Here is a 14559-nt window from a genome sequence, read left to right as displayed (position 1 = left end):
TGCTACAGACCAGGTTAGATCTTCTCACCCTTAACCATCCAATATTGTAGTAAGTTAGTTATGTGCCTGTCTCCCCTACGAGCCTGAGCTTTTAGGGCAGGATTCTGTCTTATCTATCTTTGAAGCTCCAGTACCTGGTACTGTGCCTAATACATAGCAAATGCTCAATAAAAAAAATTTTTTTAAGATTTTATTTATTTATTTTTCCCCCCAAAGCCCCAGTAGATAGTTGTATGTCATAGCTGCACATCCCTCTAGTTTCTGTATGTGGGACACAGCCTCAGCATGGCCGGAGAAGCGGTGCGTCCGTGCGCACCCGGGATCCGAACCCCAGGCCGCCAGCAGCAGAGCGCGCGCACTTACCCGCTAAGCCACGGGGCCGGCCCCTCAATAAAAGTTTTTTAAAGTCTGCAGATGGCTGACTGAACAGCTGTGCCCCAACAGTGATGTTAGTGATGGTGATATTTGCTAATCTGAAATTGGTTCTAGAGACAAGGATATTTTTTCTGTGCCTTGGAATAGTGGTTCTCAGCCTGGGTTAGGTGAACTTCAAAATTGCCTATAAAGCTTTAAAGAAAAACAAAAAAGCAGGTGCCCTAGCTCTGCTCCCAAATCTCATAAGGCGAACCCAGAGCAGATGCTTAGGATTTTTCAGCTCTGTGGGTGATTCTCATGAGCTACCCTGGCTAAGCAGCACTGTCTTGGAGGGATAGTAGTTGTTGACCTCCTGGTGGTAATGGTAAATGATGCTGGCTTTCTGTTATTTTCCTGCCCATAAGGCAGGCGTTCTAGTCAGAACTCTTAAGTTGCAAGGAATGGAGACTGCTGTAAACTCAAGTGATGTCAGGATATTGAGTAACATTAATCCAAGCTGATCCAGTCTGATTTGCCTGAAGAGCACTTGATCAAACAAAATTACCATCTTTTGGTCTAAGATTCAGTACAGGCTACGTAAACTAACATCCCACCAGGCTACTGGAGACTTAAATTACTAAAGGTCTTCCTAGGGTTACTGTGTAGATCAAATGAAAAACTAAACCTGAAAAGCAAGATGCTTAGAACTATTGAAATCTTAGAATAAAAACACTGATTTCCCTAACTAACATCCTTCATCTGGGTTCCAGTACTTAGTAGCATACCTTCTGACAAGTTTCCACATCTCTTTTGGCCTATTTCCTCTTCTTTATACTGGGGATACCAGCCCTGTCAGAGGTTGTCAAGATCAGAGATTATGTATGTAACGTGCCTCACGCAATGGCTGGCACAGAGGAGCTTCATAAGAGCTTAATAGATGGAGCATGTTATTTGGCTCCTACTAGGAGAGAAATGCATTATGGGGCTATCTCTTGCCCCAGTTATCTTTTCAAAAGCCTTAGAGAGAAGCTAAATGTGAGCATACCCATTTCCAATTATGTATATAATGTAAATATACTCCTTTTCTCCTGCATCAAGTCATTTTATGAGGTTATGTATAATTTTTGAGGATGTTAATTAGTTGGCTGACAGGGTTAAAACTTTAGGGGCCAAAAAGAAAGGTGGGAATCAAGTTTACGAGTTACTAATAGCAAAGGACTGGCTTAAAAAAAAATCTGGTAAACAAGCCTTTGCCAGGGGCCGGCACGGTGGCGCAAGCTGTTAAGTGCGCGCGCTCCACTGCGGCAGCCCAGGGTTCACCGGTTCAGATCCTGGGCACGCACCAACACACTGCTTGGCAAGCCATGCTGTGGTGGCGTCCCATATAAAGTGGAGGAAGATGGGCCTGGATGTTAGCCCAGGGCCATCTTCCTCAGCAAAAAAAGAGGAGGATTGGCAAATGTTAGCACAGGGCTGATCTCCTCACCAAAAAAAAATAAAAAGCTTTTACCTTACTCTAAAGACAGCATAATGGAGTTTCAGAATTTGACTTTCCCATTCAAGAGGTTTTCAGTAACCAGCACCACTGAGCAAGAGCTACACAGAGGCAACAGAAATGGAGAGCTCCACCAGGAAGACCTGCCCACCCCCACCTCAGTTCTCCAAGCTGAACTGGAATACCTAGTGAGATAGACGAAAATTTTGGACCTGTGTAGAGTTGACTGGTTGTCCTCAAGCTCTTAACCTGTCATACAAGGACTCGGATAATGAGAGACATTTCAAGTGGAATGTTCAAGCTGATTTCCTCAGACAAGAGATATTACACATCTCACAAAAAATATTGCACATCACTCCTTTATTTCACTGATCTGGAAAAAAGATTTAGTACAGTTATGCTCAAAATGAGTGGCAGGGCCCAGCAACTGAAACATGATTCAGAAATCAGACACAGTGAAAGACACACTTGGACACGATCAAGAGGCATTTCACTGCCATAAAACAAGGCAGGGGAGGGATTCTAAAACACACAGCAGAATGAACTCCTACACTTTAGAAGTCAAAGAGCTTATCCCACGTTAGCATGAGGAATGGTTTATTTTCTGATGGCTACATGTGGGAATATTTCAACCGCAACTAGAAACCCCAGAAGGGTTTTGTTTTGTATTTTTTTAATATATATATATTTTTTGTAAAAGTAAATGTAACACGTAAACATTGAGGATTGATCCCAATCTTCTGGAGCCAGCTCCTCTGGGGTCAGGGAGGAAGTGTTTGTTTTAATCACCGTGCAAGTTACATTCATCTTCCACTGGAATGGCTAGAGCCCCCCAAGTAGTCACCTGACTACAGAATAGTACAGGACTGGTTCCTGAGAACACAAATAGGCTCTCTTGCTTCTCCTCATTGGTCCGCCTTGGCATGGCTCCTCCCTATCCCTTACGCAAGCGGGTCCTTAAAGCACTAGCAAAAACCCCGGAGTTACTACCTCTCAACTCTCTTGGCTGAAAGTCTTCCCTCGGCTTGGACTGAGGACCCATGCCCCAGAAGTGCCATTCTGATTAGATTGTGTGAAGGGAGTGGATGCAAGAGACAAAATGGCTTAAATGAAATTGGGAGCCACCAGTCCCCATCTGCAGCTACAACTTAAGATGCCTACAGATGTGGTCAGTGTGACATGTGCAGGGGAGAGGTGCAGAGGAAGGGATGGGCAGGGAGGGTGTCCTTGGGAAAGTAGTTTGCCTGCTTGCCTTCACTTCTTGGCCTTGCCCTGGGCAGCAACAGCTTCCATAGCTTTACGCACGGTCTCTTCATCCCCCAGGAACTGCATGGGCTTGATGGGCTTCAAGTTCTTGTCCAATTCATAGACAATGGGAATACCAGTCGGCAGGTTCAGCTCCATGATAGCCTCTTCAGAGAGACCTGAAAATACCCAACATGATCAGCCAAGCAAGATATGAATCCACATCACCCCTCAAGGTTTACTATTTATCCTCCAGGTGACAAAGGACTTTGGTAGGAATTAAAACAAGACACCCTTTCTGATATTTGTATTAACAGTAATGATCTGTTATAGATCAGTCACCCAGGGAACACCCCCAATACTTATTTCTCAGCCACTGAAAAGCAAAAAAAAAGTATAAAAGGTGTGTACCGCAGATCTCTCTCCCAAATGTGGAAGCCCACAGTGAAGCAAGACTACACACATCTCAAATGCCCTACGTAGTCCACCCAGCTTGCCAAAAATCAGCACACCTAGGCCTCTACACCCGCAGGTGAAAGTAATTTAAGATGCAAATTGAGATTCCTGTGTGAAGTGGTACTAGGTTGTGGTTAAAGTAGGACTGAATCAGCAGTTTCAACTGGCAATCCTAGTCTGGAGGTGGGCATCTTATACTTTAAAGTGTATCTGAATCACCTGGGTGATAGATGCAGCTTCTGAATCACGTCTGAAGTGGGACCCTAGGTTCTACATGTATAACAAGCACCGAGGGGGTCTGGCCACCTCTGCTTCTGCAGCCCATGCTTTGAGAAAGAAAGGTGGAGGGTGTGTTTCCAGTAGGAGTCAGTCTAAACTGTCTCTAAGGCTATCAATATGTCCAGCCCTTTCTGAAGGTCTCTTTCATACTAAATAAGTCCCTGATTCACGGCAGGTCTGCTTTATCCCTGCTTAAGGGCCCTTCTGAAAAATATACATACCCTCCAGGTGCTTGACAATGCCCCGAAGGCTGTTGCCATGGGCTGCAATCAGTACCCGTTTCCCCTCCTTGATCTGGGGAACTATTTCTTCATTCCAAAAGGGCAGAGCTCTGGCAATAGTGTCCTTCAGACTCTCACAGGAGGGTAGCTGATCTTCAGTGAGGTCTGCATACCTGCGATCCTAAAAAACAAAAGCTCACCAGTCATTAGCAGCTGCATCTGTTCTGCCTATTCCTCATCCCCTGAGGGGTCAAAGTGATGGGTAAAGGCCTCTCACCAGGGCACAGGATGCAGCTGAGAGCTTGGGAAAGGGGACAATTAACACCCTGTCCCTCCCTCCCCCATTACCCACTATTGGGAAGATTAACAGTTCAAAAGGAACATAACTTAGAAAAGGAAGAGGGGGCCAGCCCAGTGGCGCAAGTGGTTAAGTGCATGCGCTGCGCTGCGGCGGCCGGGGGTTCGCTGGTTCGGATCCTGGGTGTGCAGCGATGCACCGCTTGTCAGGCCATGCTGTGGCAGGCATCCCATGTAAAGTGGAGGAAGATGGGCACTGATGTTAGCCCAGGGCCAGTCTTCCTCAGCAAGAGGAGGAGGATTGGCAGATGTTAGCTCAGGGCTGATCTTCCTCACAAAAAAAAATAGAAAGTTAGGCCACAAGGCTCTTCCCACTTCACTTTATCTTGCAATTGGCTTAGGAAGGCACACTCTGGCTACGGATGGGTTTTATAAAATATGGCAATGGAGATATAAAAAAGGAGATATAAATTCCTTTTAGATAAATAAAACAAACTATCAACAAAATCCCTTAACAAGTGAATGTCATTCCTTGGAGAAAGGGGATTACAATTAACTATTTTATCATAATTTATGAACTCAATGGGACTAGGCAGACACTAATAAAAGCTTAAAAAAAGAATGAGGCCCAGATTCTAATCCCCTGGTCCTGGGTGGAGTGAGCCAAACCTCGGTTTGTCCATACCTTACTGATGTTGCTGTAGAAGGGATGGTCAGGCTCCATCGGAGGTGGTGGGACATCATAGGAGCGCCTCCAGATCTTTACCTGGGCCTCGCCATGCTTGGCAGCAGTTTCGGCTTTATTGAGGCCAGTCAGACCCCCGTAGTGCCGCTCATTGAGGCGCCAGGTTCTCACTACTGGCAGCCACATTTGGTCAATGGCATCCAGCACTGTCCACAGGGTCCGAATTGCTCTCTTCTGCACTGAGGTGAAGCAGATGTCAAACTCATAGCCAGCATCTGGAAATTATAGGTTCAAAGTGATTAGCTAATCAAGTCTACGCTGGAGCCAGAATTTTGCTACATATAAATTTCCCATACAGGTAGTCCAAATGAAAATTATTTGGCTGAATATTTTATTTTGTATACCCTAGTAGGAAAAACAATATTTTGCCTTCAGAGAAGATAAAATTTGTTGACTTATGTTATAGTTGACAACATACCTCCCAGTGGTTCCCCAGTAATTCACCTAACCCAAGGCCTAAATGTACTATCAACCAGCCAACCGGCAATCTGCGCCGCTTCCCCTAATCCCCAGAATGCTGTGCTTAAACACATTTTAAGAATTTATTTCTGCTTCAGTTTGTTCAAGAAAAGGATTTTAAACACTTGGAATCTCTTAATAGATAACAATACCTAATATTATAGAGAGGGCTTACCATCTGTCAGGCACTGACTAAGTACTTTGTATGTGTTTTTATTTAGTCTTCATAACAATCCTGTGAGGTTACAATCCTTACAACCCATCTTACCAGACAAAGAAAATAAAGACTAGACGAGTTAAGCAAATTATCCAAGGTCACAGCTGTTACGTGGGGGAGATGAAAACCCAGGCTATGTGACTCCAAAATGCAATTCATAACCACCATCTCTAGCTACTTCCATATTTTCCTAACTCCTAAGGATCCTGATATGTTTGTATTTTAGTTGTCACTTCTGATTGATAATTACTTATGTATTTCAGTCCTCTTTAACCTCTGGTCTAGAGGAAATGGGATTTTTTTTTTTTGTAAGATAGATCAGCCCTGTGCTAACATCTGCCAATCCTCCTTTTTTTTTTTTGCTGAGAAAGAGTGGCCCTGGGCTAGCATCCGTGCCCATCTTCCGCCACTTTATATGGGACGCCGCCACAGCATGGCTTGCCAAGCGGTGCATCAGTGTGCGCCCGGGATCCGAACCGGCGAACCCCAGGCCGCGGCAGTGGAGCACGCGCACTAAACCGCTTGCACCACCGGGCCGCCCCCCCGAGGAAATGGGATTTTGACCCCCCATAATCGGGACACAGCAAGAGCTCTTAGAGAATGCTAATAAAACTTCAGTTTGCTGCATTTTTCACTATAGAGTGTGGAAATCACATCACAAACTCCTCATCCACTGTTCCTCTCTCCTATAGTCAAAGTGCCAGCCTATTCCTGAGTACCCTCAGAGGAATGTATCTACGTAGGTCAACTGTTGTACAAGTTCAGGAGAAGCCACTCACCGGACAAGGAGCAAATGCTGTGTGCTGATTCGCTGTGCACTGATTCATTTATAAATGAATCTCTCCTTCATACACGGTAGTTACTGAGGGGTGGTAGTCAAGAGTTATGTTGGCCCAACCACTAGGTTACAACGATTAATCCATCTTATTTCATGTTTCATGAAAGATTATTGTCCCTTCCACTTTAATGGGGAGATGGCCCTTTCCTTATGTAGGGGACAGGAAAACCTTCCTGTTTTTCTCCATAAGGCTGGCTACAAAGCCCTCTTTGAAACTCAGCACACACTTTCCTGGGTATTGCCTCATATCGAGGTTGCCAACAGTAATTAATAAAAAAAATGTGAAGTGAATTTTCCTGCCAGTCATTCAACTGAGAAGGAGGCCAATAAGAACCAGACTGATGGGGGAAGGAAAAATTAATCAATCACCAGGAAACCCACCATCACCCACAAGGGAAAAGACAGATCTTATCACCGTGCTTCAGGACAAGTCCTAGGAGACTTGGTTACCATCTCCTCCCTAACCATAATGGCTCCCCAATAAAAGGCTGAGTCACTGGGAAGTGAATATCCACAGTGCAAGCCTCAGCTCCCATGCTGAAAAGCTACTGGCTGTTTCACTGCAATTATTTCCACTTGCAGTGGACTACCTCACATTGGATACACAAACAGACCCCCAAGGAGAAAAGCAGTTCCCCTTAGGGCTCTTAACAGAGAACTCTAAAGCCTCTTCCTTTAATTTGCCCATTAAACAAAAGCATAGCCTACGATACTCCTAGGGATGTGGTAGACCTGGTCCTCCTCCAGGAGTAAGACTGCATGGGGCAATGCAGTTCTCACTAGCTTCCTCCTGATTCAAGATTTCATAAACCCTATTATCACTTACAGCTCTGGTGAATTTAATATATTGATTTTAGGTCTTTTATTTTATTAGATTATCATAATGGTCTTCATTCAGTTTTTGCGTTTAGTCTTTCATTTTATAATATAATCATCTGTGATGCCCATAATAGATATTAAAATTTTAAGTGGGATTTTAACTAATGCTACCAACATTTACTTAAAAACTGAAATAGGGTCTGTTATTTTAGAGAGATTCAAGTTTAACCATTTGATCAGTCTTAGAAGACAGATGCAATTTCCTTTGTCCTGGGTTAGTCATCAGCAAACCACCACAGACCCATCAGTTCTTCCTGCCAGACAGCAGAAAATGGCCTCCTTCACCGGGCACGTTCCCTTTCCTGGCCTCCCCTAAATGGTTCTGAGGTCACACCAGGCCAGGTATTCACACATACCCTCAGCAGGATTACATTTCCCAGGCTTTCCAAACTTTTGCTTCATTTCAAAAGGATCTATGATGAAGGCAAGGAGCTAGAGAGCAACCTGGGGCCAAATACCTGTTCCACATCAACCAGGTATCAATGACCCTTTAAAATGGCTGCTGCTTTGTCCAGAGGTTAGAAGGGTGCAGGGCAGATCTGCCCAAATCATCAGTGGAAGCAGCTCCTCAGTCCAGAGATGCTTTGAATTGCTGGCAGTGGGGAATGCTTCCTTATTAGCATTCCAAAATCACAGAGACCTGTCTGCCACGGGGAGCAAGCCTGGGTAGGCAAGCTTATCTCACTGCCACTGCCACTTCCACCTTTGCCCAGGCGTCCTGGGCCTGCAGCCTACCAGCTCCTCGAACTTAACTTGTTAACCCCAGAATTGGGGCTAGGGCGCTGGACTAGAAATAAGAAAATATGACCTCGGACAAGTCATCTTTCCAATCCTCACTTTTCTCATATAAAATAGGGCCAGGGAGGGATGGGAAGGAGGGGGATAAAATCTGTCTACTTTATGGGATCGTGGAGAGGATCAACTCAAATCCTTCGTTCATTCATTCATTCACTCAATTACATTTGAGGATGTATTATAGACACAGGATTTGTGGAATGGTGAACAGCAAAGGCCTACACACGCACGTGATTTCTTGTATCTTGAAGCCTGATGGGCCCCCCCAGCGCCGCATCACTCGCCCCACAGCGCGGGATAAGCGTGTGGCAAGCGCTTCACTAGGATTCGCCGCCTCCTCCTGAGAAGGCTTGGTTACAACTGCTGTAAGACACCGGGCATCCAATTTAATAACCTGTCCCCTAGTTACTAAATGCTCAGACTGGAAAGGGAGAATTTCGCAAGGCGGTGTCGTGGAGAGCGCAGTGGGCTGCAAGGCGACCGCCCCAGGTCCTCTCCCTGCCGGGACCCCTCACACTCCACTGGGTGACTTTGAGCGCGTCGATACCCCACCCTGGGCCCACTGCAAAATACACTGCTGGGAAGATGAAGCCCAAGTTCTCGCCCTCTCCGGGAGGCGTGGGGCGACTCAGGCAGCCCTGAGCGCGCGGCGCCCGCCCGAGCCTCGCAGCGCCCACCCACAGCACGCCCCGGCCCGCTCCGCACCTCGCAGCGCCTGCCCGCCGCGCTTCGCCTCTTCGTGCCCCGCCGGGCTCAGGTCGGCGTCGTACCAGCCGCTGAAGCGGTTCTCCAGGTTCCACAGACTCTCGCCGTGCCGGATCAACACCAGCTTGTACGCGGCCATGGCGGCGGCTCCGGGTGCGGCGCAGACTGGGGCTAGCTGAGATTCCGGAGTCGCAACCCGGCCGCGCCTGCGCGCTCGCGCCCCACCGCCCGGCTCCCGCTCACTTGCTCGCCCAAATCTTTCCACTCGCTCGGGGGCCTCCTCCGCCCGCCGAGTGTGCGCATGCGCCTCATACCAGCGCGGCAGCCGCCGGGGCGACAGGGCAAGCTCGAGGACGCCAGGGCGCATGCGTCCTCCGCCGCCGGCCGCGCGTTCGCCTCGGCGGTCACGGAGCGCACGTAAGCGCCGAAGGGCGGTGGGACCTGCGGGCGGCGCCTGGGCATGCGTGCCGGCTGGAGTGTTAGGGCTGGTATTGGCATTCATAAGCCATTCTTCGTAATAAAATGGCCTTTATCATTAACTCCTACCAGGTCACTTTCCCATCCCGACGCGAAATTTGATACACACACGTGTTCGAATCTTCACTTTCATTTTATTTGCTTTGTATCTGGGCAGGTCGTGTAACCTCGCCCTGCCTCATCTGTAAATGGACATCATAAATACCTAGCTGGTGCCTATCTACCTGGAAGGTGCTCAGTAAATAGCTGTTACTATTGCTATCTCGTTTTGTTGGACACTGATCTCCTATTTTACAGAAAGGGAAACTGGCTCTGACTGCTGGTTCAAAGGACGCTCTTTATCTAATGCAGAGCTATTTATCTACCTCTTCCAGTCTCTTACAGCGTCTAGTCTGTGTCTCCTGGGCCTCCAACAGTGAAGCAAACTATAGGCCCTTTCAAACATTCCAGAAAGAGGAGAGTCACTGCCTGTTCATCTCCTACACCCGATCAGCAGTTTAAATATGTGCTTGTCTGGACAGCACTCTGCTGCCCATGCCACTCTCTCCGGTTTCTTTCAATCTACCTACTTTATTAAGCACCAAACATGAGTCAGGCAGTGGGCTAGGGTCAAAGATGGGTTGAATGTGTTTTCTGCCTTTCACAGCAGGCAGTTTGAATAAGACCCACATGTAAACAGCTAACAATGAAATTGTGCTGTGTGCTATATTTTGACAGAGATTCTAGAAAAGTTTCTAACATGCACTCATAAAGCAACTACTGTGTGCCAGGCGGTGTTAAAAGTGCTTTACAAATGTTAACTATTTAATCTTCTTATCATCATAATGATCCTGTGAGGCAGGTACTATCATATTCCCATTTACTGATGAGGAAACTGAGAGATGAGGTAATTTGTCCAAGGTTACAGACACCAGGATTCAAGCCTAGGCTGGCTGGCTCCCAAGTCCATGTGTGCTCTTACCTACTACTCTCTATGGCCTCCACATTTTTGGTGCATTTTAGGCATTTGTTGACTTGGAAGAGTGGTAGCGATTTGAGAGGCAGAGAAAAGGCATTGTGGGAACAACATGAACCAAAACACTTAAGACTGGTTTAGACATAAATCATCATCATCATAGCTACTGTTTGCTTAGTATGTCAAATGTTTTAATGTATTATCTCAACTCTCCAGCAATTCATACAATGTAGAGCACTGTTACAGCTCCATTCCACCGATGAGGATACCGAGACCCAGAGAAATAATTTGTCCAAAGTTACAGCTCGGAAGTGGAAGAGAAACCAGGACTCAAACCCAGGTGGTCCCATGGCCTAGCATGCACTCTAACCACAGTGCTCACTGCCTCCCTCCTCTGCAGCTGGGAGAAGATGGAATTCAGTGACCAGAGAGGTGACTGAGATGAGGTCCAGCACTAAAAGCTGCACCAGAGCTCACAGAATCCCAGGGCTGCAAAGCAAGAACTGCCCTTGAAGGCCTCCTTGTTCAAGCTTCCAGTGCAGCCCACACAGGGGTCCTTGAAAGACTCTTTTAGGAAGTTCTCCCTCTGGTCATTCCTGCTGCTTGGTCATCCCAATCCTGATGCCCAGACCATGCCAGGGAGAGCTTTGCCGGCCTTAACCTTGGCTTTTCAGACTGCACTTTTTGTCCCTCTGCCCTGGCCCTAACCCGTGGTCCCAGTCTAACTCTTGCCATGTCCCTTTCTCCTCCCCATGCTCTCTGCTTCTCTTCAAGATTGCTGGGCTCTTGTCTAGTCAGGTTCTCACATTTCTGCTATGAGCAGGAAGTGTGAGTAGGAAGAAATCTGAGTTCAAACATGTCTCTGTTTCTGGTTAGCCATGGGACCTAAGATGGGTCACTCAACTTCTCATCCTCAGTTTCCTTGTCTGTAAACTGGGACAATAATCAAATTCATACACACCCAAAGCACTATTGTGAGGAATAAATGAAATGATGTGTGGGAAGCACTTAGCACTGTACCTAGCAAATAGTCATAAATAATAATAATAAATATATTATTAACATATCAATAATAAATATTATGAGCAGTGTGATCAAGAAGGCAAAAATGATTTAATGAGGGGCACCAATTTAGAGGGTATGAGTCTGGGGGGTCCATAGACAGACATCCCTTCCAGCAGGATGCCTGGTAGGGGATGGCTTGCCCACTGGGATTGGAACTGGGCAGATAACTAGGATACTTTGGGCAGGAGGCCAAGGGCATCTGTGCCGCCAGCCTTGGGAAGGAGCTCAGAAATCCTGCTTTATTCCCTTCGCCAACCCCCTCTGCCTCCAGAAGGAATCTCTCCTCTCCTTGGAATTCTGAGGAACTCTGGCAACTTTATGCACCTCACTTACAGGACCTACCTTGAAACATCAGAGTTTTTTTTATGTATACATCAGATCTACTCACTTAGAAACTCCTTGAGGATGGGCACCATATCTTAACTATTTTATACACCCACACACACACATGCACTTAGCATGATGCCTTTGCTCTTGGTAGACTTCCTGAGAATCCCTGAGTGTCCGAGCTGGGAGAGACCTTGAAAATCCTCCACTTCACATCCCCACCTCCAGCCACCCCCAATTCACATGTAACAGATGAGGAAAGTGAGGTGAACCATTCAAAAGAGCAGGAGATGAGCAGGGGACCATGTTCATCAGTGAGAAATCACAGATGATCCACGGAGAAGGGCCCCGAAGTTGGGGCTTGCTGTGTCAGGAAGAGAGAGACAGGAGCTTAGAGAGATCTAGAGAGGGAGGGGGATGGGGAGGACCATGCAAGCTTTACAGCCAGAAGCCAGAATTCCTGGGCAGAGATGGGGATTCATTCAGCATCTATCACAGCATCACAAATCTGAGAAAAAGCTTAGAGCCTATCAAACCAAGGAGATTTCTCGAATGTCAATAAGGGTAAGGATAAACCAGTGTGTTTTGCCCTTCACTACTATTTTTTTTTTTATCTTAATTGTTATCTCTGCTGAACACAAGACACACAGACACATTTGTCTGGGCTGATTCCTGGGCCTTTCTAAAGAACTGGGCAGATGCAGGAGAGCATTCACATATCCTAAGAATGAAACGGGTGTGAGGGGCAGTGATCACAGCTGGGGTCCAGCTCCTGGAGCAGCCTGAGGGACCCACTGCACAGCTCCTAACTGGGTCACTGCCCTCCCTCTCTGCCCTGCAGGGAGCAACTGTGGTCAAATAAGTCCCCCTTCCCGCATGGAGTGTGGGCATGGGGGTGGGGATCTGTGCTCCGGAGCCTTCTCAGCTGTCATCTCCTGGGCCAGGGGCTACTCGTCAATAATGAGCCCTCATCTCTACCTGGGGCCTTCAGCCAGCCTTGAAACTCTGAACTCTTAGGGCAGACAGCCTCCCTTCTAGCACAGTGCTTTAATTCCTCAGGCCTCAGGGAAATTCCCAGGACTGTAACAGCTTTCTAACAACCAGCTTGTTGGTTAATTTGTTACAAAAACTCAGATAAGGATAATCAGTGGTCACAGCCCTCCAACCCTCCACTGTCCCTTGAAGCCATAAAGGCCTCTTTCAGCCTTCCCTTCCCATTTATTTTTTCCGCAGAAGAATAACTCCCTTATCAAGTATGGAACATTCAGCGAAGGCCCGATTTAGAACCTCAGTGGGGCAAACCAAGTTTTCTGCTGGGTGGAAAGAGAGGCAGCTGCCGTTCAGCCCACAGGGCTCCCTACAGGACAGCTCATGTCTTTGCTTGTAGAACATCTTGCAAACTCATCACCTGATGTTCAGATCGTCCCAGCTCAGCAGGTCTCTGTGGAGGAGGGGATGTCTGTCTTGGAAAGAGACTGAGCCCAGGTGATCGTGGCTGATGCCTCAAAGCTCAGAGCTTCTAGGAAAGGAAGCAGTGCCTCAACGAGGGATAAAATGCACACTCCAGCCCTCTACAGTCGCCATCTGAAGATAAACAGAGCAGGAACTGGTGCTGCTCGAAAAGCAAGAGGAGAGTTCTGCTGCGGGCTTGTGGTTATTTGCAGGCTTGCGTCCTTATGACTCTTCTGACAACACCCTTTCTTCTCTGACCTCAAAACCCAGCTTCAGACTTGAGTGTGCAGCCCAGCTACAGTCCAGGCCCTTCTCTCTGGATGTATGGAACTCTCTCAGTCTCTGAAAAGAAGCCACGAGGTGTGTGCTGGCCCCTCTGCCTCCAGGCCCTGCATGTGATGACTATGATGATAAAAATGCTCACAAGGGGGCCGGGCTTGTGGCAAAGTTCAGCACGCTCCGCTTTGGCAACCCAGCTTTGGTTCCTGGGCACAGACCTACACCACTCATCAGCAGCCATGCTGTGGCAGTGACCCACATACAAAATAGAGGAAGAATGGCACAGATGTTAGCTCAGGGCGAATCTTCCTCAAGCAAAAAGAGGAAGATTGGCAACAGATGTTAGCTCAGGGCAATCATCTTCACCAAAAAAAAAAAAAAAAAAAAAAATGCTCCTAACGGGGCAGTAAGTTAACCTTTTTGCCTCTCTACTTTCTTTCACACAGAACTGTTTTCCTAGTCTATATTTTCTTTGGCTTAAATTCTAAGTACAAAGCAGGCAGACACTTTGTTATTTGAGATGAAGTTTAGGGAAGGCTGTGTGAGTAGTAGTGTGTTAGTCCAGGACCTCTGAGAAGCAGTTGCCACAACAGGATTTGCAGGAAATGTCTTAGGGGAAATGCCTGAGACAGGCAATGGGGAGGGCATGTGACGAAGCTCGGGGGGGTAGGTGTGACCCAAGTGAAGGAAAGAGGGGGGAGGTTAGGTGGGTAGAAGGGACTTAGACTGCGGTGTATTTCTGAGGGGCATTCAGCAAGGCTTTCAGGGAATCCTTGAACCAAAATCACCCCTCTGAGGAGTCCCTGGTCTCCCAGGATCAAGCTGGCCTTTGTATCCTTGGTGCGGGGATAGCACATCATATCTGGACAGCCCGTGGGCGCCGCTGTCTGGATGCCATGAGGGATTTCATAGGGATGCAGCTGAGGTCCTTGGTCAGTCAGCTATATGAGATCTGAGGGGTCTATTCTCATGGCCGCCAGGAGTACATTCTAGAAATTTGTCAGAAATGTTTTTAAGTC

General features: G+C 47.3%; 1 protein-coding gene across 1 annotated transcript; it reads right to left on the bottom strand.

Annotated features, from left to right (window-relative positions):
* Positions 1 to 2192: 2192 nt before the first annotated feature.
* PGAM1 (phosphoglycerate mutase 1) lies at positions 2193 to 9219 on the bottom strand. The gene is made up of 4 exons (XM_004427903.3): positions 8986 to 9219; positions 5033 to 5307; positions 4051 to 4231; positions 2193 to 3273 (listed from the first exon to the last, which is right to left on the bottom strand). Exons 1-4 carry the CDS (start codon positions 9122 to 9124, stop codon positions 3104 to 3106), a joined length of 765 nt encoding a protein of 254 aa, XP_004427960.1. The 5' UTR covers positions 9125 to 9219; the 3' UTR covers positions 2193 to 3103.
* Positions 9220 to 14559: the final 5340 nt, after the last annotated feature.

This window comes from Ceratotherium simum, chromosome 6 (assembly GCF_057802395.1).
Source record: "Ceratotherium simum simum isolate JZ-2026a chromosome 6, ASM5780239v1, whole genome shotgun sequence".
Taxonomy (NCBI): Eukaryota; Metazoa; Chordata; class Mammalia; order Perissodactyla; family Rhinocerotidae; genus Ceratotherium; species Ceratotherium simum.
This window is presented reverse-complemented; position numbering and strand designations above follow the sequence as displayed.